Source organism: Tinamus guttatus, unplaced genomic scaffold (assembly GCF_059628265.1).
Source record: "Tinamus guttatus ecotype Peru unplaced genomic scaffold, ASM5962826v1 Tinamus_guttatus_pri_ptg000018l, whole genome shotgun sequence".
NCBI classification, from domain to species: Eukaryota; Metazoa; Chordata; class Aves; order Tinamiformes; family Tinamidae; genus Tinamus; species Tinamus guttatus.
The window spans coordinates 811,305-829,365 of record NW_028288552.1 but is presented as its reverse complement, the minus strand read 5'-3'; the positions used below and the strand labels follow the sequence as shown (position 1 = coordinate 829,365).

At 43.2% G+C, this 18,061-nt stretch overlaps 1 protein-coding gene across 2 annotated transcripts in view; it reads right to left on the bottom strand.

The window, feature by feature from the left end:
* Positions 1-18,061, bottom strand: part of ST7 (suppression of tumorigenicity 7) — a 145,379-nt gene that overhangs the window by 101,650 nt on the left and 25,668 nt on the right. Inside the window, exon 1 of one of the 2 annotated variants that reach the window (XM_088523673.1) lies at positions 2,860-3,041. The exons of the other annotated variant lie outside the window; for it this stretch is intronic. Coding sequence (XP_088379799.1) covers positions 2,860-2,881 — 22 coding nt within the window. The 5' untranslated portion in view covers positions 2,882-3,041. Of the gene's footprint in view, positions 1-2,859; positions 3,042-18,061 lie in introns of those variants that run through there. 2 annotated transcript variants of the gene reach the window in all.

The window sequence follows — 18,061 nt, the reverse complement described above, 5'->3', positions numbered from 1 at the left end:
AATGTTTAATCAATCAAATTCAACCTTCTGCAGAACCTGAAACAGCTAAGGCAAGCAGGTAAGTCTGTCAAATCAGCTAGGGAGGTGACATGAAATAGACAGTCTGACACCCCTGCTGTGTGTGGAGATATCTATCTATCTATCTATATGTATATATATCACCATGGCACCACATTCAGCGGCATGCCTACATATGAATCAGCACAAAAGCACGGAAGAACAGTCTCCAGTGCCGGTGTTTCCCACAGGTACTATGGAGAGGGGACCAAGGGAAAACCCTGACTTTACAGAAGTCACAGTACGGCAGTTTAATGTCTGAACCAAACAGAGCTTCCACGTTGCATTTTCCTTCCTAGCTAATAAGGTCCTTGCGTTGGCAGCTCTGTGCGCCAGGTACCGTCTCCCCCCGCAGCAGGCAGCTCTGCCTGTGTTTGTCTTTCCCACCTCTGGGATGCGATAAGCGCGTGCCGGCTCTCCCCCCGCTGCCCGCATACTGCCCTTTGCACTTTTTTCCAGTAAGTGTTTATCAAATAAAAGAAGATATGTTTCACGTTTACTATTTTTCTTCTTTCTTTGCTAGAGAGAATCATAAGAAAATTAAAAGCTATAATTCCTAAGTATTAAGTGTAAGCAGATAGATTAAAAAAATAGTAGTAATAAGATGCTCATTTCATGCTTTTTGAACAGCTACAGAAATGGCTTCTGCAGTGATTTCAAGGATTAGATGATACTGAATCTTTTAAATTTATTTTAACATCATGAAAGTCTATTTGACCCAAAACTATTCTATCAAGACAGCAATATAAACAATTAGATAGTGACACTGTTGTCATTTGCTTACTGGAATACAAAGAAGGAAAGGATGGGGCTGGAGGAAACCAAAAAGCCCTTATCTTGATTCATTAAAGCTTTAAAAGGAAAAAATATACGTTCCTCAAATACTAGTATTCTGCATTACAGTATGACCAAGACGGTTACATAAGGGCTACCCTGCCCTGTCAGCCATATAAGATACATTAAGAATAATGTGAATAATATGAGTCAGGATCCTGGAGCGGGTGCCAGGAGATCCCATCCAGGCCAGACGTGAGCTGCCGTTTCTCCAGGGGCCGCTCTGGCGAGAGGCCCCTATTCCAGGTCTCCACGGAGGGCAGTGGTGGGAGCAGCTGGACACAGAGCGAGGACACAGCCCCACTCCGAGGGGCGCAGGGAGGCACAGGCACAACCACAACCCTGTGTTGGGTCTGCAGCAACGGTTCATCCTGTGCTTGATCCCGTTTCAAAGACAAATAGCACCTCTGGACCTTCCTGCTAAACTGGCAGAGGCTTATGTAAAAGCTCCAGTCTCCCTACTCTAAATTCAGATCTGTGGGAACCATGGAAACAAAAGCACCCGCAGCTGTTGTTGGTACCAACCAGTTAGCACACTGGTGACTTCTTTAGCTACAAGCCCTGTGTGACAAGCAAGTCCTTACAGATACACCCCACAGAACAGGAGAGGGCCACGAAAACGAACCACGCCAATTACTCCTGCCTTTGCAAGCACGCGGCATGTACTCGCTGCAGGAGGATACTAGGTACAAGGCTAATTTTATCCTAAAGCCTGTTCATATGCATTTTACACAGACACACACCCTTATGTTCACAAACTGTACCTTATAAATCTGGACGTGGCAAAAACAGACGCAACTACAGTATTCAGAATTCCTAATCATACTCCACTGACTGAGATCTTCAAACGCGCTTAAGCAATGTTTGAAAAATGAGTCTCAGAACAAAACAAACTTAAAAGCAAATGTTGTTTTCCTTCTGTGTGACCTTGAGCAGTCACTGTGTCCCTGTCCGAGGAGGTGGGCAGCCGACACGGGGAAGCAACAGGACCCATTAACCCTTTGGGAGCACAAAGGTTTTGACAGCTAGGACTATTCTGACCACTACTCCTTAGCAGCCAAGCCACAAAAAGGTTTCCAAAGTAGCTACACGAGAACATTACACCACACTGCACGCCAGAGTGCTCCTGAAAAGCCATTCATTCATATTCAGTTGAGAAATGTTTTCAACACAGAGCACTGCTGTACATAAAATATAGGGCGAAACAAAGGTTTTATATTTTTCAGGCACCAGATAACACTCTCTACAGCTGCACTGTCACCAGAGGCATCATCTCCACACAAACCCTCTGTCTTCATCCTCGGCCAGATTTGCCAGTTGGTTGTTCTTCCCATTGAAGCCAACCCAGCTTCTCTGCAGTGACTTACGTCTACACAGCCTTTATGCAGCAGACTCGGTTAGATTTTCTGTCTCAAAGGTTACAAATAAATTATTTGGAATTTTTCACCCCATATTTAGGTTTCCACATAACCAATTTAATTTTGTATTCTCCAGTCACAAGAAGGATCTCCATAGAGCCTCCTTTCTCAAAGGAGCAAAAATGAAGGAAATGACATGGTCTTTTCTCTCAGATTCAATCCTTCTTCAGCTCTTACCCACCTAACGCTGCAGCCTCTCCCCGTCCCTCTCACATCGCCCGTATCCTCCGAGCAGCACGTTCATTACAGGGTTTGCAGCTAGAGATCATTGACAGTTGCGATCTTATCAATTAACACAGTCGAGTGAAACTGCCTCTTTCTCTGCGTTTCTCTGTGGCCTGGATTCAGCAGCGCTAACAGCCCTAAGCTGACTTGCCCCTGGCCTCAAGGATGCGCCCGCAGGGGACGCAGACGCATCCTCTCCAGCACCTTTAGCCCCTTTGTAAACAGCCCAGAGCCGCTGCTCTTCGCCGCAACGGAAAAGCAAGCGCTAAGCTAACAAGCCCTACACCGAATAGAAAAAGGATGGAAGTGGCATGCGTTTACTTACATGAAGATTCGGTGCCAAACATGGCTGGCCCCAGATGCTGCTATTTAAAAAAGAAGAAACAAGAGTGGAAGAAAGAGGGAGCGTATGAAGTAGCGATGAGGCTGCTACGCAGCAGGGGTCATGGAGCCAGACAATGCAGTCCGAGCTCTCCGAGCTGCCAGGCTCTCCTCTCCTCTCCTCGCTTCGCCCCTCCTCGGCTTCACGCTGCAGACAGCCCAACCAAAGCAAAGGTCCTTCTTCACGAAGCAAAAGGCAGCAGCTTCTGGTTTAAATCCAAGAGATAAGGGCAGGCTGGCGTCCCTCCGTGACACAGCTAGGCATAAATAGGTAGCGGCCACCAGATACCGCAATCCCCAGCGCTGCTCTGGGTAAGACAATAGCGGGGCTTAGGCACAGGCTGGATGACGTCAGGACACTGCAAGGACTGACTGCTGTTAACCAGCGGCTCGCAGGGGGCTCGAACGGAGCACAGCGATTCAAACGGGAATTCCTTTGTCACAAAATGCAGAGGACAAAGGACCAGACACACATTTCCCTCTGCGATGATAAAATCCTCATCCGTGCTTTAATGACAGCACTACAATTTCTGTGTTGAATTCACACTCCTTTTTTCAGCTGCACAAGATGCAAAGTGTTCCTTTGCAAACACATCATGCAGAATAAATTTTGGGGACAAATGTCCCAGTAAAATGCTATGTATGGCATTTTCAATAAAGAATAACCATGAATTTCTATCACCAACGCTTGGTATTTTTCCTTCAAAGACATATTCAAATCATGAACTACTGGACACATTTTCACATCAAAGTGCTACCCATTTGTTTAATTTACTTATACCTATTGTTGAATACACCGTTGCAGAGATCTAAGCACATGAAAGGAGTCACACACTCAAATTAAACACCCATCCAACTATGCTGATCTCCATAATATAAAGGCATCCTAGCAACCAAAATATATTTTCCTTTATTTTTCTTTATTCTTGTAAACAATCTAAATTTAGTATTTCTTAGCCCCTGCAAGTCTATTTTTGAATTTGAGTGCATTTTTTCCTGAGACTCAGTAATTAAAAAATGTTAAAGGGTAGAAACAAAGAGCGAAGCTGCCTCCTTCCCATCCTGCCGCAGACAAAAGGAGGTTGGGGCGGGGGAGCCCAGCTCACGTCTTGTGCCTGCAAGAGCAGCGAAGCAGCAAGCTCATGGTTCGGTGAGATGATAGCAGGCATTAGGAGGCATCTGTAAGCAAAGCTATCTGGAGGGCTAAAAATCGGAACACTAAAAAGAAGTCTCACTGAGCAAGTAGATGAAGCCTGTGGAGAAGAAGAAAGGAAACAACACAAGTCCATTAAATAAGGCACTTTGCAAAAACAAAAATTAAAAACAAACTAATTTCTGGTCCTTGGAGATTAAGCATTATCAACCACTTCTATTGCTCTGTTTGCTGGAGATTTTTCTATTATTGGTAAGATATGTAATGTCGCTGTAATCACCATGCTGGCATCGACATTTTGCCCTTGCAGTATCTTCCACAGGAGGACCCCTACATGCCCAGCGGCTGCCGCACCTCCGAGCCAGCAGCCGGGGACACCACGGCACGTGGAAGAGCCAAGGGCAACCCCAGCCCCAATCCTCGTCCACGTCGCCAGCTCCTCAGTTCTTGGCAGAGGGAATGGAGCTGCGGTTGTGCCCAGCGGTGTCAGAATGGACCCTCTACACCCTGGGCCACAGCCACAGTGAGGAAGGAGGCAGCTCTCTACCCCTCTTCTCTCTCCCTCTCTCTGTCGAGAGCCTCTACAGAGCCTGACCTGCTCCTTGTCCTCCTTGTTCTGCTGCAGAGCACTGAAGGGCACCCACCCTGCACGCTGGGCTCCTCCACCAGTACGTGCTGTTGGGGCAAACCACTCTCCGTGGTGCTTTCCGTCCCTCCCCTGACCGTATCCGGCACACAGCACAACCGGCCGTCGGGAACACTTTGGTGTATTTCATCTCTGGAACAGGGCCCGTACCCTGGCAGCAGACATCTCATAACATGCTCTTTAATAGGCAGCTTTTATCTATTCTCTTCATTGGCAGTTGGGACGCTGGTGCACTAAGACTCAAATCAACCCCTAGGTGATCAGTAACCTGTTCAATGATAATAAATATTCGGAGTCATGCACCTGAGTGCTCAAAACCACATCCAAATTCTTGCACCCATAAAGCTCTACAGGAAGTGTCACAAAACCTCTGACAAGGACCCTCTTTCAAGGGCACAAGTTGTGCTATTCAGAGGGCAGAACTAGTCATTCTGACGATCCAGACCTGTTAACACGCGTTCGGTTGCCAACAGCTCCCAGCACCTTTAAGCACAAATTGCTGGAATAAAACCCCTGGTGGTAACGTGCAATGGCTTAAGAATAATTTTTGTACTGATGAGCAAATCTGAGCTGTCCACAGCACTGTTTCTAAGGAAGGTGCAAAAGCAGAGAGCCTTCCAAAGACATGGTTTAGGTGTCACAAAGTTCCTATGACCCTGACACACTGATTTTGTAGAAAAGTCCAAATAGTCCATGTGTTATCTGGGTTTCATAGTCTGATATCTGATGTTTCACAATAATCTATTTCATAATTTCATGATAATCTATTTCATTAACAATATTTTTGCACTGTAGGGAAAGTGACCCTTGAGAGACTAGTAAAAGATTTCCTCTGAAATCCCTATAGAAGTCTATCCAAAACACTTAGTGAAATGACTTACAGAAAGGATTAAAATCTGTTTCCTATTTACTGTTTTTGTAGGAACATAATCTTATAGTTAGATTTAGCTGGCAAGTAGAATTAAGAATTACTGTTTTCTAGTTTGAGCTTTGCCATTGGTTTATTCTACAAAGATGGGCAATCTCTTCATATGATAGTTTATCTCACACAGCTGTCCAGATAATGTGAATTAGTGCATAGAAAGCGTGAGATGGTAGCTCATGTAATTCACAGCATTGTTATGGTTTGCTCACAATATGCACAAGATACAGTTGAAGAGATTCACTTACAGTATTAACTTCAATACATTTCTCTGCAGCCAAGCGTGAAGTTATGAAGGCAACATATATATACAGTATTCAAAGCTCTGCTACACATACTCACATTTGCAGGAGAAAAGGATGCGTCCCCAATCACCACTACTCTTCAAGCAGCTATTGCCTCTATTTGCCCCCTGAAGGGGAGATCTAATGGAAGTTTATAGACACCTGACGGAAGGGTATAAAGGGGACAGAGCCTGGGACTTCTCGGTGGGGCCCAGTGACAGGACAAGAGCCAAAGGGCACAAATCAAATGCAGGAAAGTCCACCTGACCCCAAGGAATCCGGAACCTGTGCGGGTGACTGAGCACTGGAGCAGGCTGCCAGGATTCCTCCTCGGAAACACTCAAAAGCCACCTGAACAGGGTCCTGCGCAGCTGGCTCCAGCAGAGCTGGGGGATGGACCAGCTCATCTTCAAAAGGACCTTGGCTATCCTGTCATTATTACCAAAGAAGTTTTTTATTTTGCCTGGATATGCATCTCTAAATCACAGTAATAACAAAATTTTGTACAGATAGGAATTTCTGATATAGAGAATAATTTCTCTCAAAGAAAACTGCAAGCAGGAAATTGTGACCTACTAACAGAGGTATACTTAGATACATTCTTTATGCTGATCCGTTAAAACAGAAATCGTTATTCTCTCTTGTCACTGGAGAAATATTTCATTTTGAGCTTAATGCTCCATTTCCACAGTAGAAACTGTGGGAAAGAAAAATGAATCCATTAAATCTATTGGAATGACACAGTCATCTTGAGAGAGGAAGTCTAACCAACCTCCCACCACGGTAAGGAAACTGACCCCAAAGAGTGAAGTCACCAGAGGGAGAGGAGAGGATAATCTCCATCATCTTCAAAGATGAGGAAGGATTTTTATTTAAACTTCGCCCTATTCTCTAAATTGCCTATTCCGTAAGCAGTAAAGTTTTTTTTTAAGGCATTTTGGGTGCTATTGGTAATCCCTAAGTGACTGTGCAGTAAAGCAGATGATTCAGAAACTGCCAAAAGGAATTTATTTTGCCTCCAGTAGTGCTATTTCCCACTTGAAAGTGTGGAAAACTTCCAGACTTGCAGTCATGCATGATGTGGAGATCTTCAGCTTCTATAGCTTTGTCGTCTCTGGCAACAGCTGACACAAACTATTGATCTGTATGGGCAGCAATCAAATAAAATACTGCAAGGCCTTCTTTTTCAGGCACTAGAAAGCAGTGAAGAGAAACAGCAATTATTTCTAAGTTAGAGGTCCTTGATTTTTTACTTTTTTTTTTTTTTTTTTTTTAAACACTTGGCTCAATTCTCAACTTGAACTTTAAAAAAAGCTGAAACGATGAACAAACCAGGGAGAAATTACAGTAAAAGCAAAACTTCAGATGCTCATCTCGCAGGATCATGTAGTTACATTAAGAATAACCCCCCACGACAAGCAAAACCTACAGCGATGCTACAAAGCCAAGTCAAACGCCAGCAGGGTTCCTCTCTCCCTCCCCAGGTCTCCGCAGTGGCTCCTCTCCCCGGCAGGCCCTAGGGGCCATTGCCCAGAGAGGGGCTATCGCACACGGCGGGTGGGAAGGAAGCCCCGAGGATGGGCAGCTTCCCAGGCAGGAGCTCCCTGGAAGGGTCTGTTCCAAAAAGGTCCCACAAGTCCATTGGCTTGGATGACATGGAAATAAAAGCAAAGGAGAGCAAAGTTTCATTGTAAGGAAATTAATATAATGCCAAGACATGTCTAAAATGTCATTTTCCACTGTCAGGACAGTGGAAAATAACCCTGAGTAACTGGGCCCTCTTCAAGTCCTCCAAATTTTGTGTTCTCCTTGCAAACAACTCTTATCCCCTTCTGGCAGCACTTTTCCACAAGCATTCCCTCTCAGCAGTCACCAGCTTTCCTATGCCATTTGCATGGGAAGAAATCAGCTGGCAGAGGAGAAGTCAAAGCCTTTACTCTGGGCAACATATAAAGTGGATTTCCTTAGAGCAGATTGATTAATTGACTGCAGGCCTGTTTTGTTTGCTTTTTAATTATTTGTTCTTTGATTGTATTTTGATATATCGCTGTGTAGTTTATATCGCTTCTCCACAATTCACGCAGAATTTGGATTCTGTTTAATACAACAAATTCTACTTCTGCATCATCTTTTACCTAAAAAAACTACGTATTTTGAGCAAATCTACACACGCACACACAGACGACAAGAAGGACCGAAGAACAAGTATTTAATTCCGCCATGCAGAAGTCTTTTTACAACTGCACTCGTCATTAGCTGAAAGTTAAACTTCAAAAGACAGAATTCTCTCTCTAAGAGGCACAATGAACTATAATAGCTAATTATGAAGTTATTGCAATGTCTTTCAACTTCAATTAGGAGGAAAAAAAGGGCTTAGCTTCAAGCTTGCTGCACACACGACAGTGCAAGGCACTCATTAGGGCAGCTCTGAGGGAGACACTCGGCTAGTAACAGGGGAAGCTCTTTGTGCCCTGCGCCTCCCAGGACACCTTTCAGCAACACACCTAAGGGAGAGGAAGCTGCAGCAGTTAGGAAACGCTGAAGAACTTTGCATGTACCAAGTTATACGGAAAGAATATTACTTCAGTGTTTGCACCACTCGCTTTGTGCAAACCCAGCCTTGAGCTCGTCGTGTCACTAGCGAGCAGGAGTGCAGAGCCCAACGCCAGGGACATCAGCAGAGCCTTTAAAACAGGCACCACAGGAGCTAGTTTCCTGCACTAGTCCCTCGGCACTACTTGGACACATAGGATGAAGTAACAGAAAGCAACACGACCGAAATACATTTCCATTCCTAGAATTGTTTATCTACGAGTATGTGGAGAGTTACCAATGCAGGAGAACAATGTAATCACAAGTGCAAATCACATTTCAGGCCAGATGAAATGTTTTATCTTTTCAGCAACATCAAGCCCTAACTCTCAATGGAGTATGCAAAGATCTTTGGATAATACAGGTAATTCCGTGAGGCAACAGGGCCACTACTGCATCTGAAAAAATACGCCAGCAGAACTCACCACTTCCTGAGTGAGAAAACAAAGGAAATAAGCAATAAGAATTACGGCTAAATTAAATACATTTAAATAATTAACTGTTTAAATGCATTTAAAAATAGCAGAAGTGTGTTTATTTTGCGCACTGAAATACCTGAACTGTTTCTGATTTTTTTGGTATCCTAAAAGCAGGATCTGTGCTGTAGGACTGCACATATGAAGGTGCACATGAAGGTCTCAAATGTACAAACAGTTTGAGGTGGATAACAAATGTAAAAGCTATTAAAAGCAAACATTTTTTATGCAACTCCATGGCCTGCTTGAATAAACTGCATGTAAACTCACATTAGAAACAAGATGCCTGCCCCAGAAAAAAAAGTATGTAATTTATATGCACGTAAAAAAAAATAGAGGAAAAAAAATAGAACAGTAGGAAACATTGCCCACATAGCATTATTACCCATAATAATAACATTGATATAAAGTCAAAATTGTATGGCTAAGAGCACTTTGGTAAGAGAGGAAGATCAATTATCTCAGTCTGAGTAAACATAATAAGAACATTAAATCTGACATTATAACAATTAAAGCAATGATTTCATTGTACACATTGGGTGAAATTAAGAAGGACTTCTAGCCCGATGAGGGAATGCCTGCAAAGCACTGGAAGCTGTCCGAGGTCTCCAGCTGGGCTTCCCAAAGGCAGTAAGGGTCACATGAACACGGCGTGTTTCTGCGCGTGCATGTGAGTCCCTGCTCAGCGACTTGGAACCAGTCAGCAGACCTGGCTTAGCAGAAGGATAGAATACAAAAAGTTATCCAGTGTGATTTGTGGAAGTAAATAATTAGAGAAGTTACAAAGGTTGCTACTGGAAAAGAGAGTGCCTTGTTGAACATATGCCTTAATAGATATAAAAAATATATTCGCAGGAAAAACTTCAATTAGATTTTTTTCTCCTAGATAGATATCTGTGCATATAACACTGGCCAAGTTGACATTGCAATCTTAATGTAATCCAGTTGCAGTCAGTCAGGAAACCAGCTCCACTGGAAGCTGGTTCACTAGTTCCACAGGACAAAAATCTATTCAGTTCAGGTATTCAGATTTCCCAAAACACAGCATTTCGGTAGTGCCTCAGCCTTTGTTTGTGCCACTCACTTTCCATTCAGTGCCTGTCTAGTGGACTGGAGATGAAAATTTTTCTCTTAGGAAAAAGAAAGATCTTAACCATAAAAAAAACAGTAAATGTTTGAATTAATTTGATCAACAAAAGCTTTCCTTGAGAAAGAGGAGCTTCTTAGACTCAACAGTATAATCCATGCAAGACACACCTGGACCAAATCCAATTGCTGGGCTGATGAATGTCAGAAGTCCCTTTTCTATGCAGACACAGAAGTCCACCAATATGGCCAAGGCTGTAGGCTCAGGGCACAAAAACTGGGCAAAGCAATGTCATTTGCTACATATTCAACCATAAAACCTCTCCTGAAATCTCAATAATCAGTGTTCTCAGTGTTCTCCAACTAAAGAAGATTTATCTGGGAAAGGCCCACCTTGAAGAACAAATGTTAAGGTGAAAAGTAAACTTCCATCAAAGCACTTAAGGAAGTTAAAAGCAAAGTCTCACTTGCTTTTGGAACTAGGCTTTCAAATGTCATAAACACCTTGGAAATGTTCTCCTAAACAAAGCACTGGAGAAACCTCAAGGCATTTAGTCACACTAACAGTGGGCTTCCTTATACAATAAGAGGAAAATAGTATTGGAAAGGGTGGGGTCACCTGCCCTCCGAATGGCAGATTCAGCGGCACCAACATCCTTCCTGCCAAATGCCAGCCAAAAAGGAAAACTGCACAAACTCCCAAGTCCCACTTCATGTGGGAACTCCACTTTGGAAGTGCTGCAGACCTTTTACAAGGAGTTCATGGTGTTTAGTAGTTCACAGCTCATGTAGCAGAAGTCCAGGGGCCAAAATACAAAGAAATCTTGGTAAGTGCTGCCTTCACACTCTGCCCAGTGACCATCACTGGTATTAATATCATGGTAGAACCATGATTTGAAGGGACCTGAGAATGAGCACCAGCTAAACCATCAGCTACTGACACTATTTAAGTTTCCTTCCCTACAAGCAGACCATAGTGCCCAGGCTCGCCTCTGCTTGCCCTTTGGCAAGGGTGCTGAGGGCCCTGCACTCCAGCAGTGCTGAGGAGAGGACGGAGAGGATGCAGATGTGAAGGCAAAGGGTTCAGGTCTCCAGTTCCACAGCATTTGTCATAAGAAGTGCTACCAAATACAATTAGAAAGCACCAATTTTCCAAATCAGGTATCGTCAACAACTTCAGCAGCCACTAACCCCAGCCGTGCTCAAGTCTCCTCAGTGACTATACAAAGAGTCAGCCTTGAGCAGCTCGTCTGCAGGTGTCTGCACACAAGTAGGTGGACCCCGTGGGTGCCTATGGGTTTTCAGGACAATGCAGCAAAGGAAACTTTGCTGAAACTTGGCAATACTTCAAAACCACCTGTACTGGTGACTTCTGCCACAGACTCAAGTTGCCCCAGAGCAGGTCCCAGACTTTGGCAGGATCAAGTCACCCGGCAAGCACGTGCTGCGCTGAGAGCGCCACTGCTACCCCTGGCACAGCTGCACAGCTCTCCGCTACACCACTGATTTAACAGTATCACGGTATTCAGAAGCACTGCGTCACTTTTCTGGGTCCAGGATCATAAAAGATAGAAGAGCTTATATTCAGTATGGGATAGCACACAGAGTTTAACAACTTTGGCATAAAAACAGGAACGTTAAGCTCAGACCAGAGACTACAGATACACAAAACAGATAAGAAACAGGAAGAGTGGCTCCGCCAAAGAGAGTCTCCCTTGTCACCTGGAGACATTCTCCTTCCACCACATTTAAGCATGAAATCAAATTCCTCAAAATCCAACTCAGATAGTTTGTCGCCCTTTTGACATACCCAGTCTGTTTATTTAAAGCTACGCAGGGAGTTGTCTTATCAGAGAGGAGAGCTTTGGTTTGCAGTAAGGACCTGCATACGGACTGTCCTCAAGCCAACCTATCTAGGGCGATCAGAAGGCCCGTGTCTCCCTTGCTGATGCTTCATGATACATATGAGCCTTCAGAGCACTAGAGACTCTGCTCAGTGTTATTTGTTGTCAGTCACTACTATTTATCCACTTCAGCCTCTGGCCCTGTTTACACTACAGCAGAGTAGCGTCTGACACCACTTATCCTTAGTGGATATCCATGGATACTCACTTATCCATGGAACACGGCTTGGTTCCCGGCCAGAACAAAACCTCCAGCCTGAGAAGCAACTTGCCTGGCAGCATTTAGTTGACAGGGTTGGCTCTGCACCACCTATAGCTGCTGCATGAGCATTCTCTATGGGATATGTGTCTCCTTACATCCTCTGATCTGAAATTGAGGTAAAACTGCAAGAAAAGAGTATCTTGTTATACAGAGTTGTAACTTTTTCACAAAAGTTCTAAAGGGGATTGAAAAAATACATATATTTTGAAGTAATTTACAGAGTACTGTATTTACAGACTACTTCAGCTCACAGCAACCACTACTGGAAACAGTATATTGGATGAGTATGGTACAGTATAGTACCTCTCTGATCTGCACCATCTCACCTGTCTATAAATCAGTAAAAATAGACTTTAAGGCTTCACTAAGTTTCTTTCTGTTATTTGGCAGAAAAGTAACTTTATAACACATTATAAGTATGGAAAAATCAAAGGGATAAGTATTTTCATAACCAAAGGGTATGTGATATCAAGTGTCTAACTATGAAGTCCCCAGCACAGTGCCAGGTGCCACTGAAAAGACTTGAATGGAAAGTCTTAATCATACTTTCAAAGTGTCCCTTATTCCAAGTATCTTTCTTACACATCTGTGCATAGAGAGTCAATTTTCTTCTGGAACCTTGTTTTCACTGCATGCAATCATTGTTCCTTACTGGTACAATTTATTTTACAGAATATAGTCCACAAATAACAAACAAACAAAAAAATCCACTTGGTTCAAAACGTAATTCTGCAGTTCTGCATGGCAAATGCACATAAAGGAAAACAAAAATGAATTTATATTTCACCAACAAACCCCTCACCAGTTTTCACTATCATTTGCTGGCTTGTGCTAGTATCAGTTGAAACACAATTTTTAAGATAATAGTTACTTCCAGAAATACCGATGTATTTGCTTTGCTCTAGAATAGCATAAAAGATACAACCCAGGCAAGATGATAGCAACACTTGTTGAAATGTGTCCTACATGTCCTTTGATAATTCCATGTGCTGACGCACACAGAGCTGTTCCAGAGACATGTGCTGCACACATGTGCAGGGGCCAAAAGGAGCTGGGAATTTTATTTGTAAAAGCTGTGGAAAGAGCTCAGCTCTGCAGCAAAGGCTAGGTTTACCTGCAGGGAGCCACAGACTCAGGAGATGTCCCTATGGCAGGAGCTCCCTGAAGGGCTAATTTCCCGGTTAAAAGCTGGAGGTGATGCATTTATTGCCTTTAAAATCTGTTTCTGTCATGATGCTTGTATTCCACTGTTACTAATATTGCCTGCTTAAAGCACAGGAATTCACTATGATAATAAGGGCTACTGTGCCACACAATAAAAATGGCAAAACCAAAGCAAACAAAAAGCACCAGATGACGATAGTGCAGAGTGTCGCCCTTGCAAAAAGTCACAGCAAAGGGGTAAACCATCCTCTAGGAACGGAAACAGAGCAAGACTTCGTATTGTGTACCCAGAGCTTGGCTCTCAAGCCAGAGTGTGAACTGGAGCACATGGGTATGGCCTGGGGGTTGCTTCTTCCTCCCGGCCCAGACCTACCTGACCACAGCCAGGCTCAGATCCGAACGGCCAAGACCTGCCCCACACCTAGAGCCCCAGTGCTCGCGTTTGCCTCCCTGTAACGCCCTTTGGTGCCCTCGAGAGCCCCGGAGAACAGCCAAGTGCCTCCACTTCTGCAGCCCACAACAAAATCGCTCTGTTCCGCTCCTCTTCTCTCCTCGCTCTGTATCCTCTCCTAAGTCTCTCCTAAATTGCCACACGCCTGCATGTCCAATCCATCCTAAAGTCTTAAACCTCTTCCAGCACAGATTTCCTCCTTCCTTCCAACTTCCTAATCAAAACTCTTCCATCTCAGCCACATGGCCCCTGTGTGCAAAGCAAGGGACATCAACATGCAAATTTCCATAATAGTATTTCGGTGTTGCCATTTCTTTTTTCTTTCTAAAAATCATACTATTTGTTTTTTTTGCCTTTCCAATACTTTTAGAATTAAATTCAAATTGAAATTTAACCTTAACAGATTGAAGTTTTTCAGGCTTCTGAACCTGCCAAAGTCCATTCAGGCAAGAGAAATATTACAGCACTTAATTTTAGGTAAGAACAGATTACATATAACATTAAAGTTAACAGGCTTTAAAGAAGCAGGACACACGGATCTGAAAGCACAATACCACATAGCTTCTGCTATTGCAAAACTATTGAAGGATTCCACACAGGTATCTGTGAGGAATATTTTACCCCAAAAGCTTCAATAAATGGTAACTTTTGCAAAATTAAGACTCTTCATTAATGATTATATTGAGCTAGGTTTAAGAGTGTATAAAAAATAGGTTTTAATACATTAAAAAATTGCCGGTTAGAAGCCACTAAAAGCATGTTTTTGCCATCCCTTCTCTGCCATCATTAAAACAAAGAAACAAACAACACTTAAAAAGAATTGTTTTGTAGCCATACTAGAACAAAGTAACTCTGTATTACATATTAATGAAAAAAAAAATCATGTTGTAATGACATGACTGAACAATTCCATGCCATCAAGCCTAATGAGAGAAATCTTTTCATGTAATTCTGGAACTTCTAAAGAAAGATCATTATAATCTTTTATTTCATATCCTCCTATATGGGATTTTTCTGTAATGTACTTTAGAGTATTACAAGAGCCACATAGTAGTTCAGAAACAAATGTTTTATATTTTCAAATAATTACAATGCTTTTTACTATTGTCTTGAAAACAGTCAGGAAATGGATTTGCTTACTTGTTGTTGTTGCAAAACAATACAAAGATATTCTGAATTTCCTCAGTTTGAGGCATCGGTAATCTCAGAGAAAAATATGTACGCCCTTGTCAAGCAAGTCTTTGCTTTGCTTTATTTGACAGAAGAATTAAATACGTATTGGCAAAAAACCAAAACTTTTCAACCTCTTACGATACATAATTTTGCATAGGGTTAATACTGAAAAACACCCTTGTCTAATCTACTTTCCCAAGAAAATAAATCCATATGGCTGCTGGTGACGGGGGGGATAATGTGACTGCTTCTGCTGCATCAAGCTATGGTTTATGTCTTGCCTGTCTCCTGGCTCCCAGAGGCCTCAAGCATCATTCCACTGGAAGCTCTGCTAGATACGCTTGGTGATTCTCCCTGCATGCTGTTTTACCCCAGCAGCTGCACTAACTGATCTCCGGGATCAGGGGATTCCCCGACTCCAAGAGGGGTAAAGCCTCCTCTTTTTGGGACTGTCTTGGCTTCCTGCTGGAATCTTGTCACAGCAGCAAATGTGCTCATGATCTAGCTGACTGAATAGAGGTCCAGACTCTAGAGCACCTTTCTACCCCTACACTCCAGGCCAAGGGATCCAGTGTACCCTGAGCAGACAGAACTTAGTCTTTACATAAAATAGCCATTAGATACCAAGAAACTGCATGTATAAGTCATTCTTTTAAGCAGCTAACAGTTCTCTTGGGAAGTATGAAACATCCTTTTTCACTTCTTTGGCAATGGAAGTCATTTCCAAAACAAAAAAGTGTGAACAGAAATTTAAGATTCTCACATTTTAAAGATGCTGCCTAAATGATCTCAAGGCACAAGATAGCTTAGGAAAGTAAAACACAGCCTGGGTTACATGGTGCTAGCACCCCTTCCCAAAATCCCCAGGACAGTGTGAGAAGTTGTGAGGGATCTTTAATAGAGGCTGCTGTCTTCAAGCACTGAGTCAGTGTAAAACCTGAGAAAAGCTTCCACCTTTCTCTTCTAAGTCTCATCTATTTTCTCTTACACTCAAAGCAAAAACATTTCTCTCCCCAGTTCCACCATAAAATTGCCCAAATCCTTTCTCCACAGCCTGCAGAGCTGCTCAGAAAATGCCAACAGCAGAGAGCTTGGTGAGCCTCCGAGTGCCTCCTGCACTGCGGGCAACAGTTACCCCACGAGCTTTAATGTAGTTTCCATCTAAAAATCTTCAGAGGCTGCCGGCAGTTGGCCAGTTAAATTGCAAACCTATGCTCTCCATATGCGCTCAGATGTGCTTCTGCAACACCACCTATTAGTCCTCTCCTCCATGGCAAGCCCTTGCCCTCCAGGCAGACACCATGAAGCTTCTCGCTCAGGCACGAGCAGGTGCCCTCCCTGCCAGGCCTGAGAAATAACAGAAATCTCACACTACAAAAAATTCTTTCTGGTGTCATGTAGAACCTTGCAGCATATGGTTTAAGAACCACACTAAATATTATTGGATTGCTGGGTGGTAGAGATGCACATGATGGACCAGGGTTATTTCACAAGCAAGCCAAGGCGTTAACTACTATATTGGCAGGCTTGGGGATACAAAAAAAAAAAAAATAGTAGTTTCTTCTCAAACCTTTATGAGATAGTGAAATGCCGAATGACACTTCAAAGACCTGGCTCTGCTGAAAAGCCAGAGTTTTGATAATCAAGGTTACCATAAAAGGTTACCGTGAAGTTATAGAAAAGTCAAAGACATAATCAGGAAAGATTGAAGAGTGTGAACAAGAAAAGAAAGACTGAAAGGAAGTGGGAGAAAATTTATAATATAAAATGGTGGGGACTTTAATTTGGAATGAGGCGGTATCTATCTGTGCCATAAGGGCTTTATGAGCCACATCCTGAAACTGAAGCGAGTATCAACACTCAACCTCCTCTGAACTAGCATGGGTTTCACAGGAATTTTCCCACACTAAGGATCACATTCAGTGCTCTGGGCCAGGAACAATATTGCACTGTAGCGTCTGGGGGATTCTAGCAGACATACGAAAAAGCATTTAACCTTAGCAATAGGCAAACTCCGAGAAGGGGCTAAAGCAGCCAACAGGAGAGCAAAATGTTTTTGTTCAGCATTTGAAGCTCAAAATCCCAAAGTATTTATTGAATTCCTTGCTTAATAAGATTAGAGAGGAAAAAAAAAAAAGAAAGAAAGTAAAAAGAAAGGAGGAGATGTTCTTTTGGCTGGACCACCATATGATAATTTTTGACATGGTGATTATGCAGCCAACATATCGAAATAAACTTCTGAGATGAACGGATGCAAAAAGACTAGATTTTAACAAACCTCGAAAGGCCGATGCTTCAGCAACCAAGTTTGGCCCTATCTGAAAATTGAAAGAAAAGCTGAAAAAGACCAGAAAGTAGCAAAAGTGTTTCACAGTGAGAACTAACACTATTTATCGCCACTGATCAAAGCAGAGGTTGAGGAGTCAGCACAAAGCTAATGCTTAATTGCAGTGATAAATCACATTATAAACCTCAGCCCTAGCTTTTGAAGGAAATGAACATTCACTGCTCCAAAAAGCGACCAATTCCTGGACAATTCTGGGTGTCAGCCATGACACTGCCTTGACTCTCACACACACTGACACGAGTTATCTGGAAGGAAGACAGAGCCCCTAGACGGGGTATTTTTGTTCGCTGGGGACTGTGCGGGGCCAGAAGGAGAGGCTGGATTTTCCCAGGGGTCACTCAGCCCTCGACCCCTTCACCAGCCCCGCGCAATGCCCCAGGCATGAGATACAGGCCCCTTTGAGCCTTACAACTTGCAGTGCTTTCTCCTCCTTACAGATCTAGGGACAGGAAGAGAGCGTGGTGACACTGCTGGCTCTGCATATTTTAAAAAACTAATACTTCTAATTATTTTCTACTTCTTGTTGTTTGTTTTCTAGGTTTTTTCCTCCAAATTTCCTTCCCATGTAGCAGAGCTCAGGCCATATTGCTTCTAAGAGCGAGAGTCTTCTTATCTGTAACGGGCACTGTTATTTCTCTTCCCTACATATTTTAAGTAAGGTCTCTTAGCGTTCTTAGGAGCAAAGA